The sequence below is a fragment of the Erpetoichthys calabaricus genome, chromosome 8 (assembly GCF_900747795.2).
Source record: "Erpetoichthys calabaricus chromosome 8, fErpCal1.3, whole genome shotgun sequence".
NCBI classification, from domain to species: Eukaryota; Metazoa; Chordata; class Cladistia; order Polypteriformes; family Polypteridae; genus Erpetoichthys; species Erpetoichthys calabaricus.
In genome coordinates, this window is record NC_041401.2 from 179,827,000 (window position 1) to 179,852,442 (window position 25,443).

The 25,443-nt window shown below is 39.3% G+C and overlaps 1 protein-coding gene across 1 annotated transcript in view; it reads left to right on the plus strand.

Moving 5' to 3' along the window:
• Positions 1-25,443, plus strand: part of atp13a2 (ATPase cation transporting 13A2) — a 171,000-nt gene that overhangs the window by 76,982 nt on the left and 68,575 nt on the right. Inside the window, exons 2-4 of the mRNA XM_051931273.1 lie at positions 20,589-20,674; positions 22,550-22,717; positions 24,578-24,636. Of these exons, the coding sequence (XP_051787233.1) occupies positions 20,589-20,674; positions 22,550-22,717; positions 24,578-24,636 (313 nt within the window). The remainder of the gene's footprint in view (positions 1-20,588; positions 20,675-22,549; positions 22,718-24,577; positions 24,637-25,443) is intronic.

Below are 25,443 nucleotides of genomic sequence, written 5' to 3' on the forward strand. Positions count from 1 at the left end.
TACGCCCTTGCTCCACGTTTCATACCCTTTTTAAAGTCACCTTGCCCTTTCTGTGCATAAACTGCTATAAAATGTAACCGATCCATCGGGACCTGCTTACCTGGTGCATACAGCACACTCCACACCTTTGCTGGGGTCACTGGTGGTGTGGATTATGTAATGTATTAAGGTATGAAAGGAACATCAGATACCAGATGCAAAGGATGGGAGATAATCTTCTGTGGCACTAAAGCTTGGCACTAGTGGGCTTTATCCTTATTAATGCTTTCTAACATGTGTAATTTTTGTATTTGACCAGGAGGCCCCTGTAATGCTCTCTAATATGGGTGAGCTGTGGCCACTGGTATGCAAACACTGAGCACTTCAATTAACATCCAAGAACAACATAACTCTTTTAATTAAATTCCTTTTTCATGAAGAATAACTGGAGTTTCCTCCAGCATCAGATAAAGTATTTTGTTTTAAAGACTGATTGTTCTCTCTGAAAATCACCCCCATCTGCTACTTGCTGGTCAGATTCTTTTGTGTTTTCTAGTCTGCTGCTCCTTGTGCTTAAAAACATGGCGTTTGTCTGTGATCAAGTTTAAGTGAGTGTGCAGACCTGACAGAATTAAGCCTTTCCCACGCTTCTTTGTTCATGTTCTTTGAAGATCCTGCAGCCAGACAAATTGAAAAGACAGGACGACACTGAAGTGAGTTTAACAATTCTGATATGAGTTTTTGCTCTTCCCAAAATGCTGTCAAAATGCTAAAATGGAGAACACTTTAGTTCAGTTTTAGGCAAATTATTCACACCTATTCAAATTTTGGTATTTGCATCCTGTGATACCCACAGGCGCTTACACTGTTTTATTTGTAGCACATACAGTACATACTTTGAGAGTGTTGTTAATTAAATTCTGTTTTTGAAACACTCTGTTTTCTAAGACAAATGGGAAATTAATAGTAAATTATTTTTCTTTATCTCCAATTTCTTGTCCAGCCTGCAAAAAATTTGATGAAGAAAGCTGTGTCTTCAGTTTTGTTGGGGATATTTTTAATTTATTCCTTCTAGTTGTGGCTGTCCAGTCTACAGAGGATCATGCTTTCACATAACTTAATTTTTTGTCTTGCATGTAGAACTTCTTGTCATGGCACGTATGAATGTGCCATCCTGGAGGAGCTGCACAACCTGTGCGACCTGAATCGGCTGCAGGTACCACCTCATGCTGCCAGGAGTGACAAAGACCCGGCAAAACACAAAACTAGAGAGAATCAGTCAGGAAGGATAAGGAGAGAGCAACTGTCTGTGGCCACCATTCCCTTTTTGGGGGGTGTCTTACTGTTGCCTCTCCAGGTCACCTGTTGTCACTTTCATTTGCACCAAAGCAGGTGAAGTTGATTCACAATCGCTTAGGCTTCCTAACTGGACAGATTGGTCTCCCTGAAGCTTAATTGACTTGGTTTTAGACTGGGATGATTACCGTACATACTCGTGTATAAGTCAGGCTTTGAAAAAAAGAAAAAATCAGTCATAAAATCAGACCCCGAGTTCTACACCCATTCAAAAATACAATCTTCTTGCTTTCTCCAGTCTCGCACCAGTTTCTCAGACACATCGAACTTTGTTGCAGCAGCGCAGTTACCAATTTCACTTCAACGACTTTTAATTTAAAACCAGCTTCATATTTTCTTTTGATCAAACGCTCCATTTTAGATAAGGGATGCTCTTACGATAAAGGTGTATGTGGGTATGAGATACACAAAACAGTGCAAATCAGAATCGTTTGGGTATTATCGTGTGGTCACATTGGCATAATACATAGAAAAAAATTGCAGTGTGCTCCATGGTTACTCTCTTAGGTGGGCATTAGCATATCATAATCTCTTGGATCAATACCATGAGTTTTCCGCATTCGACTTATACGACCGACATTATAAAATACCGGAAATTATATGGTAAAATCAACCCCCGACTTATCCACGGAAGAACTTAAGCGCGAGTATATACGGTATGTGTTCCCTTCATTTTTTAAGCAGTTTACCACTGTGCAGCTCTAATGAGGGAGGAGGCTGTTTGGGTCTGGAGGCCCTTCCTGTCTTTTGAAGGGTTGCAAGGGGATCCCCTCCACCAGGGGTAGTGACCCTTCATCCAAACTCTCAGTGCTCTGTTTTGGGCCTCCACAGAAGTTTTTGTTCCAGCCGCTTCCTAGATTTTAACCAATTACTGCTACAAACGTAATTCTCATTTGCCTTCATTTCAATGGACTTGCATTTAAGATTCCAAACCCTCAGATGTTTGTGCTTTTTTTCCTTAACCAGCGGCCAAACAGTAATGAGATGAAAAGCAAGCAGTTAACTCTTATTGTCAATGACACACACTGTTTAATTCTATGTCTTATCACCACTCTCATTCTGCCACACCAGACATTTAAAAAAATGTCGTTTTTTTTATTTATCGGAGTGGACTAGCACAGGTCAAAATCTCTCATACCTTTAGTTTTTTATTTTCAAATATTTTATTGAAACAGATGTTGAATTGATAGAGAACCATATTCAAATAGAGTAAAGTTAGCTGTTTATCTTTTGTCACTATCATCTGGCTTCTGGATACAGAAAAAAAAGAAACAAGGGTTGTGAAGCTTAAATAAGCAAATGAATCAAAATGAAGTCAAATTATGTTCCGTTGGCTAATAATCAAGAGAGGAGCTGGAAAGAAAACCTGCAGTCACGGAGGCGACCTCCCTCCAGGATCTGCTTTTGACACCCCTGTTCTTTACGGATTATACAGCACTTGTTTTGGATTTGCTGCAAGTCATCTGGCATTTTTAAAACAACAGCATTCATCATATTTTATTATTATTATTATTATTATTTTTTAATCTTGTTTTATTTTTCGGGTAGCATGGTGGCACATTTTGGTTACCACTGCTGTTTATAGCCTCACAGTTGTGGGCATAGCCACAATTTTTGTAGTGGTTGCACATCATATCTCCATGTGTGTAGATTTTTTTTTTTCCTGGGCACATCCTACATCAGTGCTTGTATGTGATGGTATGAACGAGTCTATGTGTGTAAATACAGTCTGAAATGGGTGTGTTCCCATTTCGCACCTGATGCTGCCAGAATAGTCCTTGGCTCCTAGTGACTCAATATTGGATAAAATGTGGTAGAGTATGAAAGAATATCCCACCTGCTACATGTTTTCGGTATTTATTGACAGCATCAATTGGTGATCTCATATAACTATGGAGACAGAATCTGAACCAGCAATCCATTCCCTGTTTTTGTGCTCTCTTTGCAGAGTGGCTTTTAGTGGTTGTCATGATCTTTCAGCTGTTGTCATAAAGGTAATTGTAACCCTGAGCAATCCATCTGCTGATCATAAAGTACACACACAAACTTAATCTTAATCACCTATGAGTAATGTATCAGTTTCAGTTAATGTGACAGCAATTGTTTGTACATTGGGAGGAACCCGGAATCCTTTGAGGAAACTCCTGGGAATGTGAAAAGAGAAAGTAAACTTGCCACTCGAGGTACTCCAGTGCGATAAGACTGTCTGACAGTCCACAGTGCCTCACAGTAGTACTAAAATACTTTGTGATGTTCTCTGATTGGTGCTTAGCACAAAATCTCTCTCTCTGTCTCTCTTATATATGTACAGTTGTGGCCAAATGTTTTGAAAATGACACAAGTATTGGTTTTCACAAAGGTTGCTTCTTCAGTGTTTTTAGATCTTTTTGTCAGATGTTTCTTTGATATACTGAAGTATAATTACAAGTATTTTATAAGTTTCAAAGGCTTTTATTGACAATTACATTCAGTTTATGCAAAGAGTCAATATTTGCAGTGTTGGCCCTTCTTTCTTTTTCAAGACCTCTGCAATTCGCCCTGGCATGCTGTTAATCAATGTCTGGGCCAAATCCTGACTGATGGCAGCTAATTCTTGCATCATCAATGCTTGAAATTTGTCAAAATGTGTGGGTTTTTGTTTGCCCACCCGCCTCTTGAGGATTAACCACAACTTCTTAATGGGATTAAGGTCTGGGGAATTTCCTGGCCATGGACCCAAAATTTCGATGTTTTGTTCTCTGAGCCACTTAATTATCACTTTTGTCTTATGGCCTGGTGCTCCATCATGCTGGAAAAGGCCTTGTGGGTCACCAAACTGTTCTTGGATTGTTGGGAGAAGTTGCTCTCTGAGGATGTTTATATATGTTTTATTTATATATATATATATATATATATATATATATATATATATATATATATATATAATCTGTATGTGTATGTATTTATATAACTAATTAATCGCATAAATATATGTAATTGGCGGCACGGTGGTGCAGTGGTAGCGCTGCTGCCTCGCAGTTAGGAGACCTGGGTTCGCTTCCTAGGTCCTCCCTGCGTGGAGTTTGCATGTTCTCCCCGTGTCTGCGTGGGTTTCCTCCGGGCGCTCCGGTTTCCTCCCACAGTCCAACGACATGCAGGTTAGGTGGATTGGCGATTCTAAATTGGCCCTAGTGTGTGCTTGGTGTGTGGGTGTGTTTGTGTGTGTCCCGCTGTGTGTTGGCACCCTGCCCGGGATTGGTTCCTGCCTTGTGCCCTGTGTTGGCTGGGATTGGCTCCAGCAGAACCCCGGTCACCCTGTATTAGGATATAGCGTGTTGGAAAATGGCTGACTGACTGACAGTGTAATAGCCTAATATAAGGCGTGCACAATTGACAAAACTAAACTCAAGGGTCTGCGGTGGGTTGGCACCCTGCCTGGGATTGGTTCCTGCCTTGTGCCCTGTGTTGGCTGGGATTGGCTCCAGCAGACCCCCGTGACCCTGTGTTTGGATTCAGCGGGTTGGAAAATGGATAGATGGATATATGTAATTAATCATGATTAATCTTACCTAACATTAAAACAGGTAATTATAAAATTAATACAATATCATGAAGTAAATACACACAATCACAAAATTAATGTAAAATCAACACAAAGGAATTTGAAAAAATTAATGGAATAGTTTAAACTTAAACAGTGACCTTAAACCTGAACCTCTAACAAAATTCTACTTAAGCAAGTACAGCCCGAATGTGAATGTCTTCCTAAAAGGCAAGTTGAAAAGAAAGCAATAAGAAAACAGGCCAATGTATTAATTCTCAAATTGGCATAGCATATTAAACATAGACATGTCAAAGTAAAATGAAACAATTGAAATGACTGTTGACTTTTAATCAAAAGAATACTCATCTTTTAAATGAGCATACTGTACATTAAAGCATGTGTTAAAACTCCAGCAATACTATTCTCAATTGTTCATCACTATCAACAATTGAAAATTATACACCACAAAAGTGTTTTGTCTGTAAAAGTCAATCTCCGAGCTGCTTTTTTTGGCCACCCTGCTCTTTTTCGGCCACCCCCTGTCCTGCCCCTTCAGACAGTTTAGCGTGTATACAGACTTAATGCTTTTGAGGTTGGTAGAATCGTGGTGTTGCTTGGGATTTTTTGGGTTACAAAAATGTGTCACCACAGAAAAACGGATGGAAAATACTACTCTACGTACACCTTTGCTCCTGGCACGTTAAAAAAGATCTCCGTAGCTGCTATCTTGCTTAAAAACTGACTCCATGCATTACTTTTTGTGTTGCGTTCTTTGCATAAATTAGTGAAGATACTGCAAACTGGAATTGTGGGTAGGATAATCATTACACTTCTATTTCTTAGAATTTTGTCATTATATAATAATAATACTTTGCATTTATATAGCGCTTTTCTCACTACTCAAAGTGCTCAGCAATTGCAGGTTAAGGGCCTTGCTCAAGGGCCCAACAGAGCAGAGTCTCTTTTGGCATTTACGGGATTCGAACCGACAACCTTCCGATTGCCAGTGCAGATCCCTAGCCTCAGAGCCACCACTCCTGTCCTTATATAAGGACAGTCAGCACTGTAAGCTACCTGGCAGGCCGGCGAGTTAAATACAGACATACTTGAGATTTATTTTGGTTTTAGTGTCACTCAAAGATAACTTTTTTAGCATTTATTTGATATGATCTTGAATCGATCTTCTTACAGAAGCAAGAAATGGAAAAAACAACAACAACATTTATTATTTTAATACAAATAATGTAGCTCAAAGTGCTTTACATGATGAAGAAAGACAAAAAAAGATAAAATAAGAATTACAATAAGAGAACACTAATTAATACAGGATAAAAGTAAGGTCCGATGGCCAGGGATGACAGAAAAAACAAAAAAACTCCAGACGGCTGGAGAAAAAATAAAATCTGCAGGGGTTCCAGGCCATGAGACCACCGAGCCCCCTCTGGACATTCTACCTAACATAAATGACCTCAATCAGTCCTCATGGTATTCAGGGTTCTCATGGAAGAGTTTGATGATTACGGTCATGTGGACTTCTGGCCTTTAATCCATCAATGTAGGGACATCACGGTTCTTTGATTAGGTGGTGGTGGCGTAGATCGCCACCACAGAAGACCAGAAAAAGAACAGAAGAGAGAGTAGGGGTTAGTACTGTAAAGAGAGTGTAATTTTTACCTTTGCAACTGGTGCTTCTCTAGCATTGCACCAGGACTGCCATAAACCACCCCACTCCATCTCCTCATTCACCTCATCCCCTCCCCTGCACCTACATCAGAATGTTTAATCAAGAAAATAAGCATCAGTGCTACGTATTGACATGTGGCATAATGTTATGAATCGTGTAATACGAAATGTTAAACCTTTAAATGAAAATTTTATTTAATACAATTTTTGAAGGTAGTATATAAATACAGTATGGTACTGAATGTGTATGTAATTCTTTAGGTACACACTTAACTTTTTTGTATCATTTTTTTCATAATGTTAAAAAATAAATAAATAAAATACATGAGAATGCCGCCCTGACAAAAGCATTACCTGAGGGATTTACCTCGTTGCAGGCCCGGGATGTGGCAATATTTTGTAATGCGTTAAAGAGGCACTATTAATCGCAAAAATTAATGTGTTAATTTCCCCAGGCCTAATACAGTATGTATGTACAGTATGTGTATATATGTATGTCTGGGTGTGTGTATATACTGTATATTCACGTAGTATGTGTGTATGCATTAGCTGAGCCATAGTTCCTGTTGAAGACGTGTAATTGAATAATTTAGAAATATTTGCTATCTCTTCCCCTACATGTACGTTCAGCGCCTGTCCTCTTTATTCACGTGTGCCTGAACTTCTCTTCACCAGTGCTCTCTTTCTCAAGTACATTCCTGCAATGCCTGCTTCTCAGTCTCTGTCAATATTTTTGAAGCGCCTTTCTAGCCTTTAGTGCGATTCTATACTTCCCATCTTTGAAAATGTACTTTTAATAGCTGCAGAAAATCTGTAGGTTGTAACTTATTAGTTGTTCCCTGAAGAACGCCCATTTATTATATTCTGTAATTTAATTTAATTTAATAACTCCAAGCATTGATGATGCAAGAATTAGCTGCCATCAGTCAGGATTTGGCCCAGACATTGATTGACAGCATGCCAGGGCGAATTGCAGAGGTCTTGAAAAAGAAAGAAGGGCCAACACTGCAAATATTGACTCTTTGCATAAACTGAATGTAATTGTCAATAAAAGCCTTTGAAACTTATGAAATACTTGTAATTTTTTTTTCAGAGTTTGCTATCCTAAACTTTAATTTTAAACCTGTTTGTATAGTGTGATGCTGAGGTGTCACCTGTTGCACAGGTGCACTCCGGTCCTAATTTGGGATCCTGAGTTGGTTTGTTGTGTACGGCAACGTGCTGTATCAGTGCATGCTCCTAACTTCCTCCTTATCCTCCTCCTCCTGTGTCAGTTTACTGCTTACCTTTTCACAATTCATTGCATTTCATTTGAATAAATTTGAAGAAAACCGAGGTGTTCTAAAACTTTTGACCAGTATTGTATCTGTTTTATAGCTTTGTAATGTACTGGTTAGACCTCACTTGTAGTACTGTGTACAGTTTTGGTCTCCATTCTACAAGAAAGACAGAAGTGATGGAAAACATCCAGAGAAGAGCAACCAGGCTGATTCCAGGGCTACAAGGGATGAGTTCTGAGGGAATATTAAAAGAGCTGAGCCTTTAAAGTTTAAGCAAAAGGAGATTAAGAGGAGACGTGACTGAATTGTTTAAAATTATAAAGGGAATTAGCCCAGTGGATCGAGACATTGAGATTAAAATGAACTCGACAATGACACTGGGTCACTGCTGGAAACTTATTAAGGGCAAATAATGCACAAACTTTGGGAATTTTTTCTTTTCACAGAGAACCACAGACATAGGGAATAAGTGAGCAGTTTGGTAGACAGTAGGTTTTTAGGGACCTTCAAAACTAGACTTGATGTTATTTTGAAATTAAGTGGATAGAACTGGCAAGCTTTGTTGGGCTGAATGGCCTAAATTAATGGTGTGTTTTCACATGACTGTAGAGAAGAATATAAATTGCAATTGTCGTTAATATATGAGGGATTATTATACTAAGAGTTCAACCTCCTGGGTAAGCAAACATTATTTTTATTGTGCTGCTTCTTCTATCTGCTACATCCCAAAGAAGTTCACAAATCTGTTTGAAAGGAATGCAGAACATATATAAACCCGCTATATCCTAACTGTAGGGTCACGGGGGTCTGCTGGAGCCAATCCCAGCCAACACAGGGTGCAAGGCAGGAAACAAACCCCAGGCAGGGCACCAGCCCACTGCAGGGCACACACACTAAGCACACACTCGCCAATGCACCTAACTTGCATGTCTTTGGACTGTGGGAGGTAACCGGAGCTCCCAAAGGAAACCCACGCAGACACAGAGAGAACATGCAAACTCCACACGGGGAGGACCTGGGAAGCGAACCCGGGTCTCCTGACTGCGAGGCAGCAGCGCTACCACTGCACCACCGTGCCGCCACTGCTCTTTACTTTTTCTATAAATGGACCTGACCTGCCCTTTGTCACTGTATTTAGTCAGTACAGCTAATTTCTTCTCTGCCTTTTGGGGCACGTCAGGAAGTCTGGCAGATCCTCTTTGTGTCACACCCTTTCCTTTTTCTGATAACCCTCCATCTGCAGGGGACTGTGCCAAAACTGAGCTTGTTTTAATCTTTTTTCCGTCAAGTTGTTTTTTTCCCCCGAGTGGATTTTAGTTCTTGGAGCTTCTTTTAGGTGGAGCCTTTCTGTTTTTAACATGGTTCAGTACTAGTTTCACTGTTGTTTTTATACTTATAAAAATGTAAACAGCAAGTATCCAGTGCCCTGAATGGATATGGGTAAAGGTCTCATGGATTTGAAAGCCTAGGGTACAGTGAACCTTTTGTGCTGCTGAGGATAAAAACAAGGTAAGTTTTTAACAGCTAACCCTCCCAGTTTTCTATCAGTACATTGTTACCTGAAGATGCTAAATTAGTAATTCATTTACAGAGGTTTAAACATGTTTTCAAATCAAAATCTCTCCGATCGTTGTGCTGTGTACTGTGCAGTGCCATGCATGTAATGTCCTTTGTAAATGGGTTGCTTGGCAGTGGTAAAGAAAAGTGCATATAGCAACCCTTAATATGTACTTTAGTGTCATTCTTTTTTTATACCTTCAGTTTTACTGGACAAAGGCAGCATGAAAAATATTAAACATAGGATCTGACGGTTCATTATACACCAGTGAGCCCAAACAATGTGAGCATTCCAGTAGGAAATGATTGAGGCTGACTAGCTTGTAACAATGGCGCCAGTCAGGGTGAGGGATATATCAGAGGGGTTAGCTGACATCAGGTACTTGTAGGTAACCTCATGAATGCAGAATATATGGACACGTGTAAGGACTTGAGTGACTGTGATTAGGGCTAAGCTGTTATGGTCAGATGACTAGGTCAGAACATTTCTGAAGTGGCAAGGCTTGTGAGGTGCTCACAGTCAGCCATGGCGAGTACATACAGACAGTGGTGTGAGGAGGGACAAGCCATGAATCGCAGACATGGCTTTGCATTGGCATGACTCGTAGATACGAGAGGCCAACCAGGATTGTCCCATATGGTATGAACCAACAGAAGGGCTACTGTGGCACAAATTGCAAATAATTTTAATGATAGTTCTGGGAGTAATGTGTCACTACACACAGTGCATCAAACTCTGCTGCATATGGGAGTGTGTAACCACAGACCAGTCAGAGTGCCCTGTCCACTGTCAAAAACACTTACAATGGATACGCAAGCATCAGAACTTGAATAAGTGAAAGAAGGTTGCCAGGGGCCTCATGTATAATGCCTTGTTTAGAATTCACAGTAAAACATGACGTACAGACAAAACTAGACATAAATAAAATGAGATGCATAAAACCGCGTGTAAACAAAGTTCTGGGTACTTTCCATTTGTAAATCCTAATCAACAAGGGGGCTCCGCCCCATGCTCGCTTCGCTTGCCTACCCCTGGCGTTGGGTATCCTGAAATACATTAGTCGAGCTTGTTCGTTTTGGAGCCGTGCCCGCTTTGCCCGCGGCATTTCAGACGCGCGTTGTAGGCGCCTGCGTTCATTGATTTTATCCAGACGGGCTCGTGTTTGTATATCCGTCAGTTGAGCTCGTTCATTTTGAACCCGTGCCTGCTTTGCTTCCGCAGTTTCAGACGCGCGTTGTAGGCGCCTGCGTTCATTGATCTTATCCAGATGGGCTCGTGTTTGTATCGTTGAGCTGTATTGTGTTTGAATTTGGTGTAAAGCGTTCAGCGGTTTGTACAATCCCCCAATCCCAAGCAGCACATTATTCCTAACTTCACTCTGCAGTAGTGCCACTCACAATATGGCGGTGACGCCTGCGCCTTCCGTACTATGTCGGGTTTCACTATGCTGTGTAAGCGCCTTTGCCTTTCGTACTTTCCCGCGCCTTCCGTACTATCTTTGTGGACCTGTGGGGCCTCCGTAGCCTCTTCTGTTTGAATCTGGGCTGAAGCGCAGAATCCTCTTTTTTGTGTGGCTGTGTCGTTAGTCGTTAGCTATGGGCGCGTTGTTGCTTCATTTCTCATTCACATCAGTTGAGCTCTTTCGTTTTTGGGCCGTGACTCCTTCGTTCGCGGTGGATACGACTTCACTTGCGGTTTATGAGACGTGCGCTGTATGCACCTGTGCAGTATGTCTCATGGTCCCATCGCCGTGTACCTGCGTCCATGCCATCCGGTTTACCATTCTCGGTTAGTAATATGGATGTGAATTTTAATGTGCATGCACAAGCCTACAGCCCCACTCTGACTCCTCTCAGAATTTTACTTATTTGAATATGCAAATCACTATAAATAGCCCTTTCCGTTTGGTGTTTTGTTAAAAGACAATGGCAAAAACAAGTGTAAAAAAGAAACATTTCAGCAAATGCGAAATGGAGGTCCTGCTCAGTGAAGTGTAAGCAAGGAAAAACGTTCTATTTGGGGGCATAAGCAGTGGTATAAGCAACAAAAGTAAAATGATGGAGTGGCACAGCGTGGCGGAGGCACTCAAAAGTTCAAGTTCAGAAAGTTGCACGGTCCCCGAAATAAAAAAAGAAGTGGTCAGATACCAAAGTCGATGTGAAAAGGTGAGTCACAGCCCACCTTCTGAGTGTCAACACCACTGGAGGAGGAAGCAGAATTCCGGAGCTCACACTGTTTGAGCAGTGAGCTGCTGCAATTATTGGCGAGACACTTGTACTGTATATCTTGCCACAAGATTAATGAGACTTATTTTCTCATCACAGATAATTTGCATGTTAACAGAGTGCAAATGCTTTCTATTTACATAAGCAAATTGATTTTCTGAAGGTGCCTTTATAGCAATGTGCGTACAGTCGACTGTTCTTATTACATTTGGAAAACTGGACATTGTTGCGAATTGTGCAGTTCCTCAAAGTCTGCCTTTGTAAATTCAGCATCATCTCAGCGCACAGCTCCAAGGGGATCACTCTTAGAAACTGAAATCGACTTAGAAGCCAGTCATCATCATGGGATAAGAAATTAGTATGATCTCTAAATGCGCACTGTCTTCTAATTCTTTCATTTGCAATATCTTCTAACAACGTTAAAGCAGCCATGGTAATTGGAATAGTTTGGCCATTCCATGAAACATTATATTGCTACAGATTGATCGCAATCAAGTGCCCTAAATTTGTATGTGGTATGCAATTTAATTTTTTGTGTATTTGATAAAGCCTGCGTCAGAGATGTGAATCTAAAAAAGAAAGGGAAGCTACACAGAAGCACTGCTTTGACGCTGGGTGCTCCCCGTTTACAAAACCAAGCAGAAACGTGCATATGCATGGTCTGAGGCAGCCATGAAAATGTGCTTAGCGCTATGCCAAGTTTAGCTTTTATACATTTTATATGCATCGTTTATACATAAGGCCCCAGTTCCGTTGAATCCCATTATCTGTTACATCATTTTAATGGCTGGATACATGTGCATTGTTTTCCTGAAAAAGAGGTGACACCAGGATGCAGTTTGGGAAGAAGAGAAGAAGGTAAAATGAGTGTGATGCTTTGTGCAATGTTCTGCTGGGAATCCTTGGGTTCGAGGCATTCATGTGGATGTGAATTTGACATGTACCACCTTGTGACGATGCAGGTTCAGCTCCATGCTCCCATCTGCTGTTCGGGAGCCCTTGAACCCGTCACCGCCGGTAATGTTACCGATGAGCTAGACAGTGAGGCAACAACATAGCAAGGAGATGGTACAAAAGTGTTTTTATTAAACAATCAAAAACAAAATATTCAAATAAATAAAGTGCAGTGAGTCAAATTCTTGAAATAATCTATAAAAGAAACGTGGAGGTTTAAAACTCAATACAAAAACAATCCTTTAAAACCGAGGTTAAAACAATGCTGGAAGCAGTCCTTTAAAATACAATTAAGAGCCTGGTGCTTCTTTAACCTGGCGTCTCTCCTGCTTCACCCGTCTGGGCCCTGCAGCAGGCGAGACGCTCTCTCTGCAGCTGTCTTTCACTTCTTTTCAAACTGGTCTGGAGGCCTCCCGATCCTGGCTTCGGTCTCGCACTCATCCCAGACTCGAGACTCGGATTCCTTGATGACCAGGACGCTCACATCAAGGACTTCACACCAAGCCTCTCGACTCCCGCTGCCTTCCCGGCCTTACGCGGCCAGTCGCCCTTCACTGGTCACTCCCACTACTCGATCACTCAGCGGGAGCGACCACTACTACAACTCCCGGGTGTCAGCCTAACACCCAGGCTTCCATACAGCTGCCTGCGAGCATTCACTCGCTCACTCACTCACACGCACCGGCTCTCTCTCTCCTGCTCCGTGCTCTCCAGCAACCTCCGTCTTTCTTTCCTTTCTTGTTCTTTCATTATTCTTTTCCATTTCATTCTCTAGCCGACTCGCGCTTCTATAAATGTCGAGAGGGCATAGCAGCTGCGACAAATTAGCAGCCCCAGGAACAATCACGGATGTGGGCAGTCCCTCACCTGTGCACTTAGGTGAGAAACACCCACACCACGTATCGCCCGGAGACCTGCTACAGCCACAACCACCACGTCCCCTCGCTAAGCCGCGAGCGCGATTATTTATTTTAAACTGGCCTTTGCTGAGAGCTGTGGACCCGCTATACCACACACCTACCTAAGCACCATTGCAGACCAGGTTCTCCCCTTCATGGCAATGGTATTTGCTCATGAAAGTGGCATCCTTCATTCAGCATCATAATGTGCCTTGTCACACTGCACAGTGTAATGGAATGGTTTGAGGAACTTGATGAACTCTGTGGAATGTTTTGGAACAAGTCTAAACCACAGTGCCTCCACCTTGCAAACTACAGGAGTTAGAGGATCAGCTGCTAATGACCTAGTGCCAGATATAACAGGACACTTTCAGAGGTCTTGTAGAGTCCATGCCTGGGTAGGTCAGAGCTGATATGGCATCAGTGGTGAAGTTTCAGCATGTTAAGCAAGTGGTCATAATGTTTTGGCTCATCAATGTATAAAACTGCTTAATGGTGGTTTACATCTCCTTTCTGGCCTGGATACTGCCTGTGAAGAATCTGCATGCTCTTCCAGTGCCTAGATGTGCTGCTTCTTCTATTACTATGCTTTTTCTGCTACATCCCAAAGAAGTTCACAAATCTTTTGAAAGGACTACAGAACATATATAAACCCAAGTACTCAACTTGCAAGCAAACTGAGCATTTTAATTTGAAATGGTGATGCCACAGGGAGTAGTGCTGCAGCTGCTGCTTATTGAATTCAGCCTCCTAAATGTGAATGCCTGGCTTAGCTTTTATCAGTATGGAGTTTTCATATTCTTTCTGAATCGGAGTAGGTTTCTCTGTCTCCCTGAGCGCATGGGTTGTCTTCTCCCATCTCAAGGATCTGCATGTTTAGTTAATTGCTGATTTTAAATTGTCCATCTCCAGGTTTAGTCTCTGCTCCACCCTGTTACCTTAAGTTGTTTTAAGTCAGTTTGAGAATATGTTATGTTTGCAGCCATACCAACATTATTAGTCATTCTCTATTAAGCCATATCTCCAAAGAAAAATTGTTCACACTCAGTATGTCAATAAAACATTCCTTTGAGATATTGGTCCGTGCTGACATGATTGCATCACATGTTCATAGCTGCACATTCATGCTGCGAATCTCTCATTCTACCACATCCAACAGTTGTTCTATTGGATTCAGATCTGTTGTCTGAGAAGGCCATTGAACTCATTAACATGTTCATGAAACCAGTTTGAAATGACACTTGCTTTGTGACATGGTGCATTATCATGTTGGAAGTGGCCATTAGAAGATGAGTAAATTGTTGCCACAAAGGGAATGGCCATGGTCAGCAACAATACTCATGTAGGCCGTGGCAGTCGAGCAATGATCGATTTGTATTAATTAACCCAATTTGGGCCAAGGAAACATTCCCCACATCGTTGCACCACCACCAGAACCCTGGAATATTAACACAAGGGTGGGCCGAGTGCATGGATTCATGATATGTCAAATTGTGACCTTACCATCTGTGTGCCTCAGCAGAAATCGAGATTCGTCAGACCAGCCTATGTTCATTCAGGCTTCAGTTGTCCAGTTTTGGTCAGCCTATGCCCACTGCACCCACAGATTTCTGTTCTTGGGTGATAGCTGTGATACCCAACATGGTCTTCTGCTGTTGTAGCCCATCTGCCTAAAGGTATGATGTGTTTTGATATTCTACTCACCACAGGTATACTGAGTGGTTCTCTGAGTTACCACAGCCTTTTTGTCATCTTGGACCAGGCTGGCCATTTCCGCTGACCTCTCTCGTCTAAGATGTGCTTCTGTCTACAGAACTGCCACTCACTGGGTGTTTTAAACTTTTCGCACCATTCTGAGTAAACTCTAGTGACTGCTGTGCATGAAAATCCCAGGAGATCAGCAGTTATAGAAGTACTTAAATCAGCCCATCTGGCACGATCAATCATTCCACAATCAAAATCACAAAGATTCCATTTTTTCCCCATTCTTGTTTTTGATGCGAGTATTAACTGAAGCTGCTGACCAGTATCTGCATGACTTTAGGCATTGCATTGCTCTCACACGATTGGCTGATTAGATAATTGCAAGGATAATAACCAATTTGTTCAATGAGAGTATATGTAACTTAGTTAGTTACCAGCTGATAACATCCAAGTAGCCGTACTTTGCTGACCAGATGTGGAGATCCAGGACGTCATCTGCTTCTACAATGACAAGTGGCCAAATGATAAAACATAAAAGCAGCCATAAAATGGACTGAGCTTGGTTATGTGGTCCCTGTTCAAAGCTATGTGGTGTTACATGTCCTTAAAGTGAAATAAAAGCTGTGAGAGAAGCCCTCATAGCAGCTTTGAAGGGAACAATATTGCCGAAAAACAGGATTTTTTGAAAAAATGTGTTAAGGAATCAAAAAATCTGGTAATGTGCAGTGTAAATGTATCACTGTGAGAAGCCTGCAGCCAAAAATTATAAGCAAAGAGAAATTTAAATGGAAAAAGCGAGGGCTTGGCTAAATGTCTCACTTTTATTTAAGGTGTTTTTATTATCTACATTTTTTGAATTTCTTTCTCAAGTAAAACCACCTTTACCGGAGTCTTGATGCCTGCACTTTTAGATTCTTTGTTTTCAGGTTTCACATTTTGTTTAAACTTCGATAATCTTCTTACCAGACTGGTTTGGTCAGTTGTGGTAATCTGCTTCACCAGTGAAAGAAAATGTCAGAGGGCAGGTACGCCAGATATGCTCATGTTTTTAACAGAATTGAGAAAATGATTGATTTGTACCATGCTAGTGAATGATTTTTACATTATCAATAAACTTGCAACAATCGCTTTAATTTTAGCTAACACTTCTCATGTGTTCTGGCTACTGCACAGATCACCAAATAGAAAATTGTTCCTTAATAAAGATGTCACACAGAAGGACAAACAAACAAGGAAATGTGTAAGTCACACACAGGCAAATGTTTAAGTTGCATATAGCACAGCATCAGCTGAAGATTTGACAGCAGAGATGGGTAAAATAAAAAACTGTACCATCCTGCAGATTCTGAAGAAATGCAAACCTCTGGGGATGCTTATGTGGTGGAAAAATAGTTTGTCTGACATGCGTAAGCCAGCTGTCCACCCATCCTGTACATTTGCGTTTCACATGAAATGAGTGAGTAGATCTGGTTCTGGCACCAGACCATAATTGTACTTACTGTCTTATCTGCGGTGACCTCTTTTGCCCCAAAGTAGAAGGAGATGCTTTGCCAAATGTCACACTGGTTGCCTAGCAATAGCTTGTTAAGATGAATGATAACGTTCTGTTTTGTTTTTCATTATTAGAGCTTTCTTCATTTTGTAACTGCTGTATATTTCCTTCAGCCTTGCCTGTAGATGCACCAACCTGTTTTGCTCCTTTTAAAATAGATGACATTTTCATTACTGTTTCTTTTTTACATCATAATTTGCCACTGTGTGTTACATTGCTGCTTCACATTTAATTTATTCTGGTCTTACCATGCAGATTTTCCTGGATTTTTCTCTCTTTAATTAGGGTTTTGGATATAAGGTAGGGTTGGAATGGTAGTAAGATGATGACTTTGGTATCAATACCAGCTTTTGGAAAAAGTATAGTAATAGTAGAGGCAGCACATCCATACACTGGAAGCAAATAATGGATAACTACAAAACATTGTCGTCTTACTCCAGCTTTCCTGCTGCACCACTCAAACGAACGCCTCCCTCTTGATAGCATAAAGTATGCGTTGAATGAAAAGGGTGGTGGCGGTGTGTGCCCTGTGAAGTCCTGATTGTGTCAAAGCAAATGGGGGTGTGGGTCCTTCGTGAAGTCTTGATCGTGTCCAAGCATGTGGTTTCACAAGGTTACCTGAAATTCAAAGCACGTTATTCCATTGCTTCTCCATCAAGAGTTGGAGGAGCGGTTTGAGTTTAAAGCTGACTTTTACTTCCAGTACCAAAAATCTCAAAATGGTGGTACTGTAAATTTTTTTTCCAATCATTTCCCAGTACTATTACACTGCTCAGTCCTAATATAAGGATTCTCTTTATTATGCTGGTTTTTGGTTTTGAGACTTTTATGCAAGATTTGCATATTTTCATTTTTATCATTTCCACACTATTTTGTTTATTGGTGCTCGCCATCATTTGTTTATGAGTTTCCTTGGTAATCGCTCATGGTGCGTAGTCTGTGATGTCACTTAGGCCATGTGATAAAAGGTTGTCTGGATAACAATCTTTGATTCTTGCAGTGTGTTTTGGTAAGTTTTCTTTGAACTTTGATAGCTTTTTAAACCCCATGGAGAAATGTACCTAGTATTGTTTCTTTCTGGGATGCATCTTTATGAATGCAATAGCAAGGATTGCCATTATAATCGGCAAAGTGGGCATCGTACTACCAGAACACCACAACGCACATCATTTAGCTCAACAAAATGGCTGCATGTGGCAGGTGATGACTTGGGTGATAGTTTTATTTTCCTCTTACAACCTTTTTTTAAACACAAAATAAGAGGTGAATGAATGCAGAATTAGTACATGAAAACGCATAACGCTAAGCATGATAATGTGTTAAGATGCATTTCTACATATTCATAGGTGTGAATCTATCCCAAGGCCTAAAGGCATCCATACTAACTGTGGACAGATAACAAAAATAACATTTATTTCTATAGCACATTTATTCATCAATCCATCCATTTTCCAAACACTTATCCTGAGCAGGGTTGCAAGGAAGATGGAGCCTATCATTTCCATACTTAACAGGTAGCTCCAAACTTCTCCACTTCTTTACAAGTTGTTAAAGAAAAAACATTGCAATAATAATGAATTAGAAATCGACAAGTATATGAAAGAATAAATAAACAACTATCAAAAATAATAAATAAGGAGAAATCAATATGCACCTACATAATACAGATAAAAAGTAACAAAAGTCCTTAGTAATGGATTAAATTGCTAAATTCAATTCTTAAGTCTCTAATGATTCTAATGATAAGAGCTGATGCAATGGTTGGATGCCCAAAGAGGACAGAAAAATTAAAAACTCCAGATGGAGTGATGCTGGAGAAAATAAACCTGCAGGGGTTCAAGGCTAACTGACCGGCCATCCCCAACTGGGCATTCTACCGAACATAAAAGTTCTTAAGTAGTTACTTATTATTTTTTTGCATTATTCTAAAAGATTTGATGGAATGGGACACTAGGATTATACACATACAGTCATACTATGTGAATTTCCCCTTGGGATTAATAAACTATCTATCTATCTATCTATCTATCTATCTATCTATCTATCTATCTATCTATCTATCTATCTATCTATCTATCTATCTATCTATCTATCTATCTATCTATCTATCTATCTATCTATCTATCTATCTATCTACACATTCTTTTCAACATCACAGGCAGATTTCATCAAATGGTGTTGGTGCAAAATGCCACTGCACAAATAACAAAAAAGAAAATGGAGAATAGTAGAGGTTAATAATGACTGAACATTTATGAAGTATTGTGTATGATATTACAATACTTACATAAATTATTTGAAGTGGTGCCAAAAGGCAGCTGTGAAAAAGCTAAAGTAAAAAAGTATGTTTGTAGGAGTTCTTTAAAATGTTCTCTCTTGGAAAGTCTTGCAGTGTACCAATCCAAGGCGAGATTTTAATGAAAGAGGATTAGGAGATGAGACATGATTGAGAAAATGGGCAAGACTCAAAACCAGAAAAGGCAGCCGTCAAGTCATCAAGTTTGAAACACTAAGCATAAATCAAAAGTCTGTTAAGCCAGAAAAAGATATGTTTGTAACCAGGAAAAGAAAAAACAAAATAAGCAATGCACACCAACATGGAAATCCAAATTTTAGATACTACACGTGATGCATAATAAAATGGCAATGCTCTACTCTAAACAACATGGGGTCACAATAAAATGTTATTAAAATTCAACTTTGTAAACATTATGTAAAGCAAGAAATTAATATGTAAAATTGTATTCCTTTGGGGTCCAAAACCCCAAATTTCATTTGCAACATGCACTCAGACCTGAAAGGAAGGCAAAAAAAAAAATGTAAAGAGAATAGCACATTATAACATGCAGACTTTTAGTGCATAACGCCAAAAGGCCTCGTCACCACTTCTTTTATGCTTAGTTCTTGGAATAGTAAGCAAACCAGTGTTCAAGGATGTAAGACGGATGTAAGACGGGTACAACAACAATAAAAGGAGGAGCAGGATTATTCAGATCTTTATATACCATTAATAGCATTTTAAAATTGATTCAAAATTATGCAGGTATATATCTATTGAAATCAAATGATGAATGTACTTAATCTTTCCAAAGCTTGACTGTGAAAGAGATTCCAGTGGATTACTAAGAAATCAATTATTTTCTGCTTATATTTTTGATATTCTTTTCAAGCTTGAATTGTAGACTTGTAGCTATTTTGGCGAAATCACTTCATCTTATCGTAAATTAGCTGTGTCTGCTCTATGTACTCTTTTTTTGGAATTCCAGAAGAGGTGGTTCTTTGATACAGGAAAACAATGCGTCACGACTCATCCATCTGTTCTTCCTACAGCTTTTATTTTGTCCTGCACATTTATTTAAATTTTTCTTATTGAAGGATTGCCATATCAAGTGACTTATGTATGATATCCTCTACAGTCTTTCTGCTTTAGAGCTATTGGCACAAATTTTTCTTACTGATTCCTTTATATCTGAGGTAGCCTGTCTGGCAAGCCATTGTTTTGTGGTTTTTTTGTTATTCAGAATTCCTTAAATCGGGACTTTCTGGTCTGGCAAAGTGAAAGTGCCAAATTTTTCATTGTCTTCCAGTAAGAAAAACTCTGAATGTTTGTAAGTGATACTTGACAAAACTATTTCCCTGACCTCCCTGATCACTTATTGAAATTAATTAATGATAAACTGTCACAAGGTAAGTCTTTTGTGGCAGTATTGTGGAACATGACTCTAATGTAGAGTGAGGATTTGTGCTTAGTCAGTGGTTTATTCTTTCATTTTTCTTGACAAAAGGACTTGACGGTCACTCCCAAGCTGATGGCCTCACTTTTAGCTTTTTGAGTTTCTGTGTTCTTACACTGACAAGGTCTTTTTGTTTTGCAGATAGCAGTAAGCTGCTGCCAGAGCAGCGCCCTGTGCTCCAATCCTGCTACGGGACAGCACGGGAGCAGAGCCCCAAGGAGTCGATGGTATGTTTCAGGACCCACTACTTATATTTTCCAGGTTGTTTTATTTAAAATAATAAATATGGTTAGTCAGCATGAAGTTGTCTACTCTACATAAGAGCAGCCTGAGTTAGCACACCACAATAATACACAATATATCCATTCATCAGTTTTAGAACTTGTGTAATCCAAGTCAGGGTGATTGGTGGTAGTGTTGGATTGATACTAAAATTTTGACTTGGTTATTAATACCAGTTTTTCGACCTCAGTGCTTATAACAAAAAGGTTCCACAGCAAATAACTCCAAACCCCCAGTCTTACTCCAGCCTCCCTGGTGCACCACACAATTGCTTCTCTCCCTGGTGTGCAGCACCATCGCACCACATTATGCACTGCTTTGCTCTTGATAGCAGTGAAATCCAAATCATGTCAGAGCAATAATTGGTCCATCGTCAAGTCCCGATCTCGTCAAAGAAAATTCTCTTTACCTGGGAAAAACTGACGTTCACTCCTGGTACCGAAAATCCCAAAATGCTGGTTTAAAATTTAGTTTTTTCAATACTTTTCCAGTGCCGTTATATTGTTCAAACCTAATTGGGGTGCAGACTGTTTCCTAACAACTCTGACCAGGGTGGCAGTAGGTTGCAGAAGATAATTACACTCACTAATACTGAGACAATTTATCAGTTAACTTAGTTAACTTAACTAAGTTACCTGTGCATCTTTGAAATGTGGAGGGATGTGGTGTTATGGACATTTAGCTAGAGAGTGAAGGAGCCCAGAGGAGAGAGAACAATAACCAGGCGAAGGGAGATATCAAAAATCGGGAGTGGTCTCCCCTAGACTTTCTCCTGTACTCGGATATGGGGATGGATATTTGAGGAGTAAACCGCAAGACAATTATTATATTTTTATATTATGTATATTAAAAAAAACATCAAATTAATAATATATTGAACAATTATTATAAAAGTAAAGTTGAATAAACTGGACTCTGCAGCTGCATGAATAAAAGGTAAAGTTCCACTTCTGGTTAATGGAAATAGCCCAACGTTTTGTACCTAATATTTGTATACAAAATTTGGTTGACCTAAATGAAAGTGTACTCAGGTTATCGTGTTTTTATACACACACACACACACACAGACACACACACACACACACACACAGACAGACATAATTCCATAAATGGTATTTTCAGATTCAGGGAGGTCTAAAACATCAAGATTCATCAAAATCTCAAAGTGGAATTTTTGGACGATTCCAATACTTTCCCTGTACTTTATATGAGAAATACAGGGAGGTCTTAAATGTTGAGATTCATCAAAATCTTGACATTGAATCTTCCGACGATTACAATGCTTTCCCTATACTTCATATACGAGAAAGCAAAAAACCCAAAAAGCAGTAATAGAACCAGGAAAAGCCATCAAACTAGTTGTTTCATTTTGGCCTTTTTTGGAACACACAATTTAACTTTAGGAATACCAGTCTCTTGCAGTCCAATGAAAGGTAATTTATGTGCTTTATTGAACAGAATAACAGATTTGTGATGTGCTAACACAATTACAAAAGCTTCTCTAATAACCAATTACCATTTTATCTATGGTTTATCATCTCATGGGCTCGACAACTCGATTGTTTACAGTTATTTATTTGTCTTTTAGTCTATAACTCCAGCAGTATCAGTAATGATATACCTGTATAGTTAAACTTCTCTTTGTTGAGTAATTATGATATATAATCTTAACTAACACACTGTTGAAGTATATTATCTACAGCCTTCGTATTTTACTTGAAAAGTTTTCCTTTAAGCTTATTTAACTGAGACGTTATGTATTCCTACAATTCTCACATACATTATTTTAAAAATTTTCTTTTTTTTCTTTTCTTACTTAGGATTTGAGGGGCTACCAAAAGGTGCTATGGCGTGTCATCCTGTGCCACGTCTTTACTGTACTCACTGCCGGTCTGCCTCTCATTCTGTTCCATTGGAAGCCTCACATTGCTGTCTTTATCAAGTGCCGCTCATGCGCATTGCGCCAGGCTGACTATGTCATCATCCAGGTATAAAATGGCAGGTGCTTTAGCCAGTAATATTAATTGGGGAAGAAGTGTGTAAAACGGTGTTTTTCTGACAACTATCAATTAATTGTATATATCTAATTACTATAGGAATTACAACAAGATTTTAAATGTTAGAATAACTTGACATACAGTATGCATAGTATATAAGAGTAATGGTGAGTAACATTCAGCATGTTAAACTAATTATGGAATGTTTTTGAAGTTATATTTATCCGCTTCTGTGTGATTTCAGAAGCAGTTTTTATTTTTTTAAACAAGTTGCCAATGACTATTGACAGCAGTAGTAGCAGTTCTCCAGGAGATCACCATTACTGACAGGTATCTGTTACGAAAATGTTGTTTTTTGAAGATGGTGATATTAGAATAATTGTGACAAGAACAGGCCATTCTGTCATCTCTCCTATTCACCTAGATAGCCCATATATTGTTTTCGGACAATAAGCATATTTTTTTCCAGGATAAAACAATGAAGGCCCTGTTTTTTGAAATTTACATGTAGAGAACAAATTTCCATCGACCTGTTGTAAGGTTTCATTTCTCCAAATAAAAAGACTTATAATGAATGATTCCAACACTATCCCAATCAGGAGATCCATTCCCACAACGTATCTGTCATTTGTAATAAATAGAAACTGTTGAAGGTCTGCTGGTTTCCAACTTAAAGCCAATAAGAATTTTACTCCTTTACTGTACAAAATGACTTTGTGGAAGCAGATAGCCATGTACTAAGTAAGTTATATATGTATGTATCTAAGGTGGAATTGGAGGGTGGTTATAGGAGCAGAGATGTTGGAATTTCTGATTGACACATGATTGCCATTATGGATGTCATCCTTGTGTTGTGATTAGAAGTTCCAGACATGTTGAAAAGAGAGCATGAGACATCCAAAATGTTCCACAAAGCAGCCAAGGAACAACACTGACCTGTCTTAATGTAGTCTCACCCCCAGGTAGCCAGTACCCAACTTCTACAGCTTACAGGCTTCAGTCCAAAAAAAGGGTGAGCTAGCAGAGAAAGCTCAAATTGTAAAGAAAGTCCCAAAATGTATCAAAATGTCTTACAAGGTAGAGAAAAATTAAAACTTTATCTTGTAAAGATAATGCAAACAAGGAATCTTTATAAAATAAGGGTTTATTGGAAAAAATAGAACAATAAAAAGCACAAAGCTTTTGTCTTAAAGTCAACCCAAAGCAACTAAATTCCAATACAATATATAATAGAAAATCCAAGAAACAAATGCAAGAGTATATCCAATGAACAAGAAAAATCAAACGAAAAGCAACAGTTAGGACATTACTCCTACAAACTCTGTGATCCATTGCTGGATTTCTTTGATTTCAGTGTATAGCTAGAGGGAGGACCTGCCTCCTGAGGTTCCACACACAAAGAAATGAAAGAAAAGTTAAAGAAACTGTACACAAATGTTGAATAATAAGCAAGCCTAACATAAATGGCATAAAATATTAATAACAAAAATAACAAAAACCACAATAAAACAAAAAATTACACATAAATGCTGGCTGTAACATAATACCTTAATCCTTCGACAAATGTATCGAAAATTGTAGATACTGTCTTGGGTTTGGGTGCTACTGATTTTACATGCAGGGGTCTCATTATTACATTACCTGGACAGATGTGATAAACCCACAACCACAGGTACTCTACCTTTGAGAAAGGGAGAGATGTTTAAGGAGAATTTATTTTTTAAAGTATCAGTCAGAGCAGATTGTGTGTCTCAAAGGTACTTTTGTGTATCTTGATTTGCATAAGAAATCCTTGAGAGGCCACAAAGCGAATACTTATTTCTGTTATCTCTGCATAATTGTATTCTTCAGGATTCTTCTGGGCAGCAGTACACTATTGACATCATCACAGAAGAGATTGATGAAGAAAGGTGAGCATCCACCTTGGCAGCTATAGTAATGCTGGAGTCACTCCCATAAACGTTATATACATTTAATTCTTAAATTTGCAGTGTCACTGTCTAAATAATTAAGCTATAAAAATATAAAAGAATAAAATATTGTTTCTGTAGGGTGATAAAAATCTATTGCTGTCATTCAGTGTTGTACGTAGGATGTTTTTTGTTGTTGAAGATATTGTTTATGGATTTGGTTCAATTGAAACAGACATGGGTGATAACTTTGTAAAATCACTCTTTGTATGCTGTCATACTTCCATCACCAGCCCTTGCCCCATCAGTTTTTGTTTTCCTAAACTGAACATCTTCTTGACACCCAAGACATATCAGAACATGCTTTTACCATCATTTACTGGTATGCTGTGGGATGTTTATGATGAAGTATAATTGATTGACACTTTTGTTACCATTCCTTGTCCTTCTGTGACCCATAATGAAAAAATCTGCCATGGATTGTTGTAGTTCAAGGTGAGACCCGTCATCTGCAAGAAACGTTTCTAGGAGTAGCATCTTTTTTTTTTTTTTTACACATACCATCATGTTTTTGACCAGAGTGGCTTATGACTATAGTGTGGTGCTTGTCACTTGGGATCGAATATTGTACGATTATCTTGGCTTTAGAGGAAGTACATTTCCATATCAGCCTTTATTTTACATAACACCTATCCCAGTGAGCATTGCACTTTAAAGAACACATCTCAGCTGATCCATCCTTTTTTTGTATGAGTTTATCCTAATCAAAATGATAGCATTATAACGCTCCATCTTGCAGATTTCTAA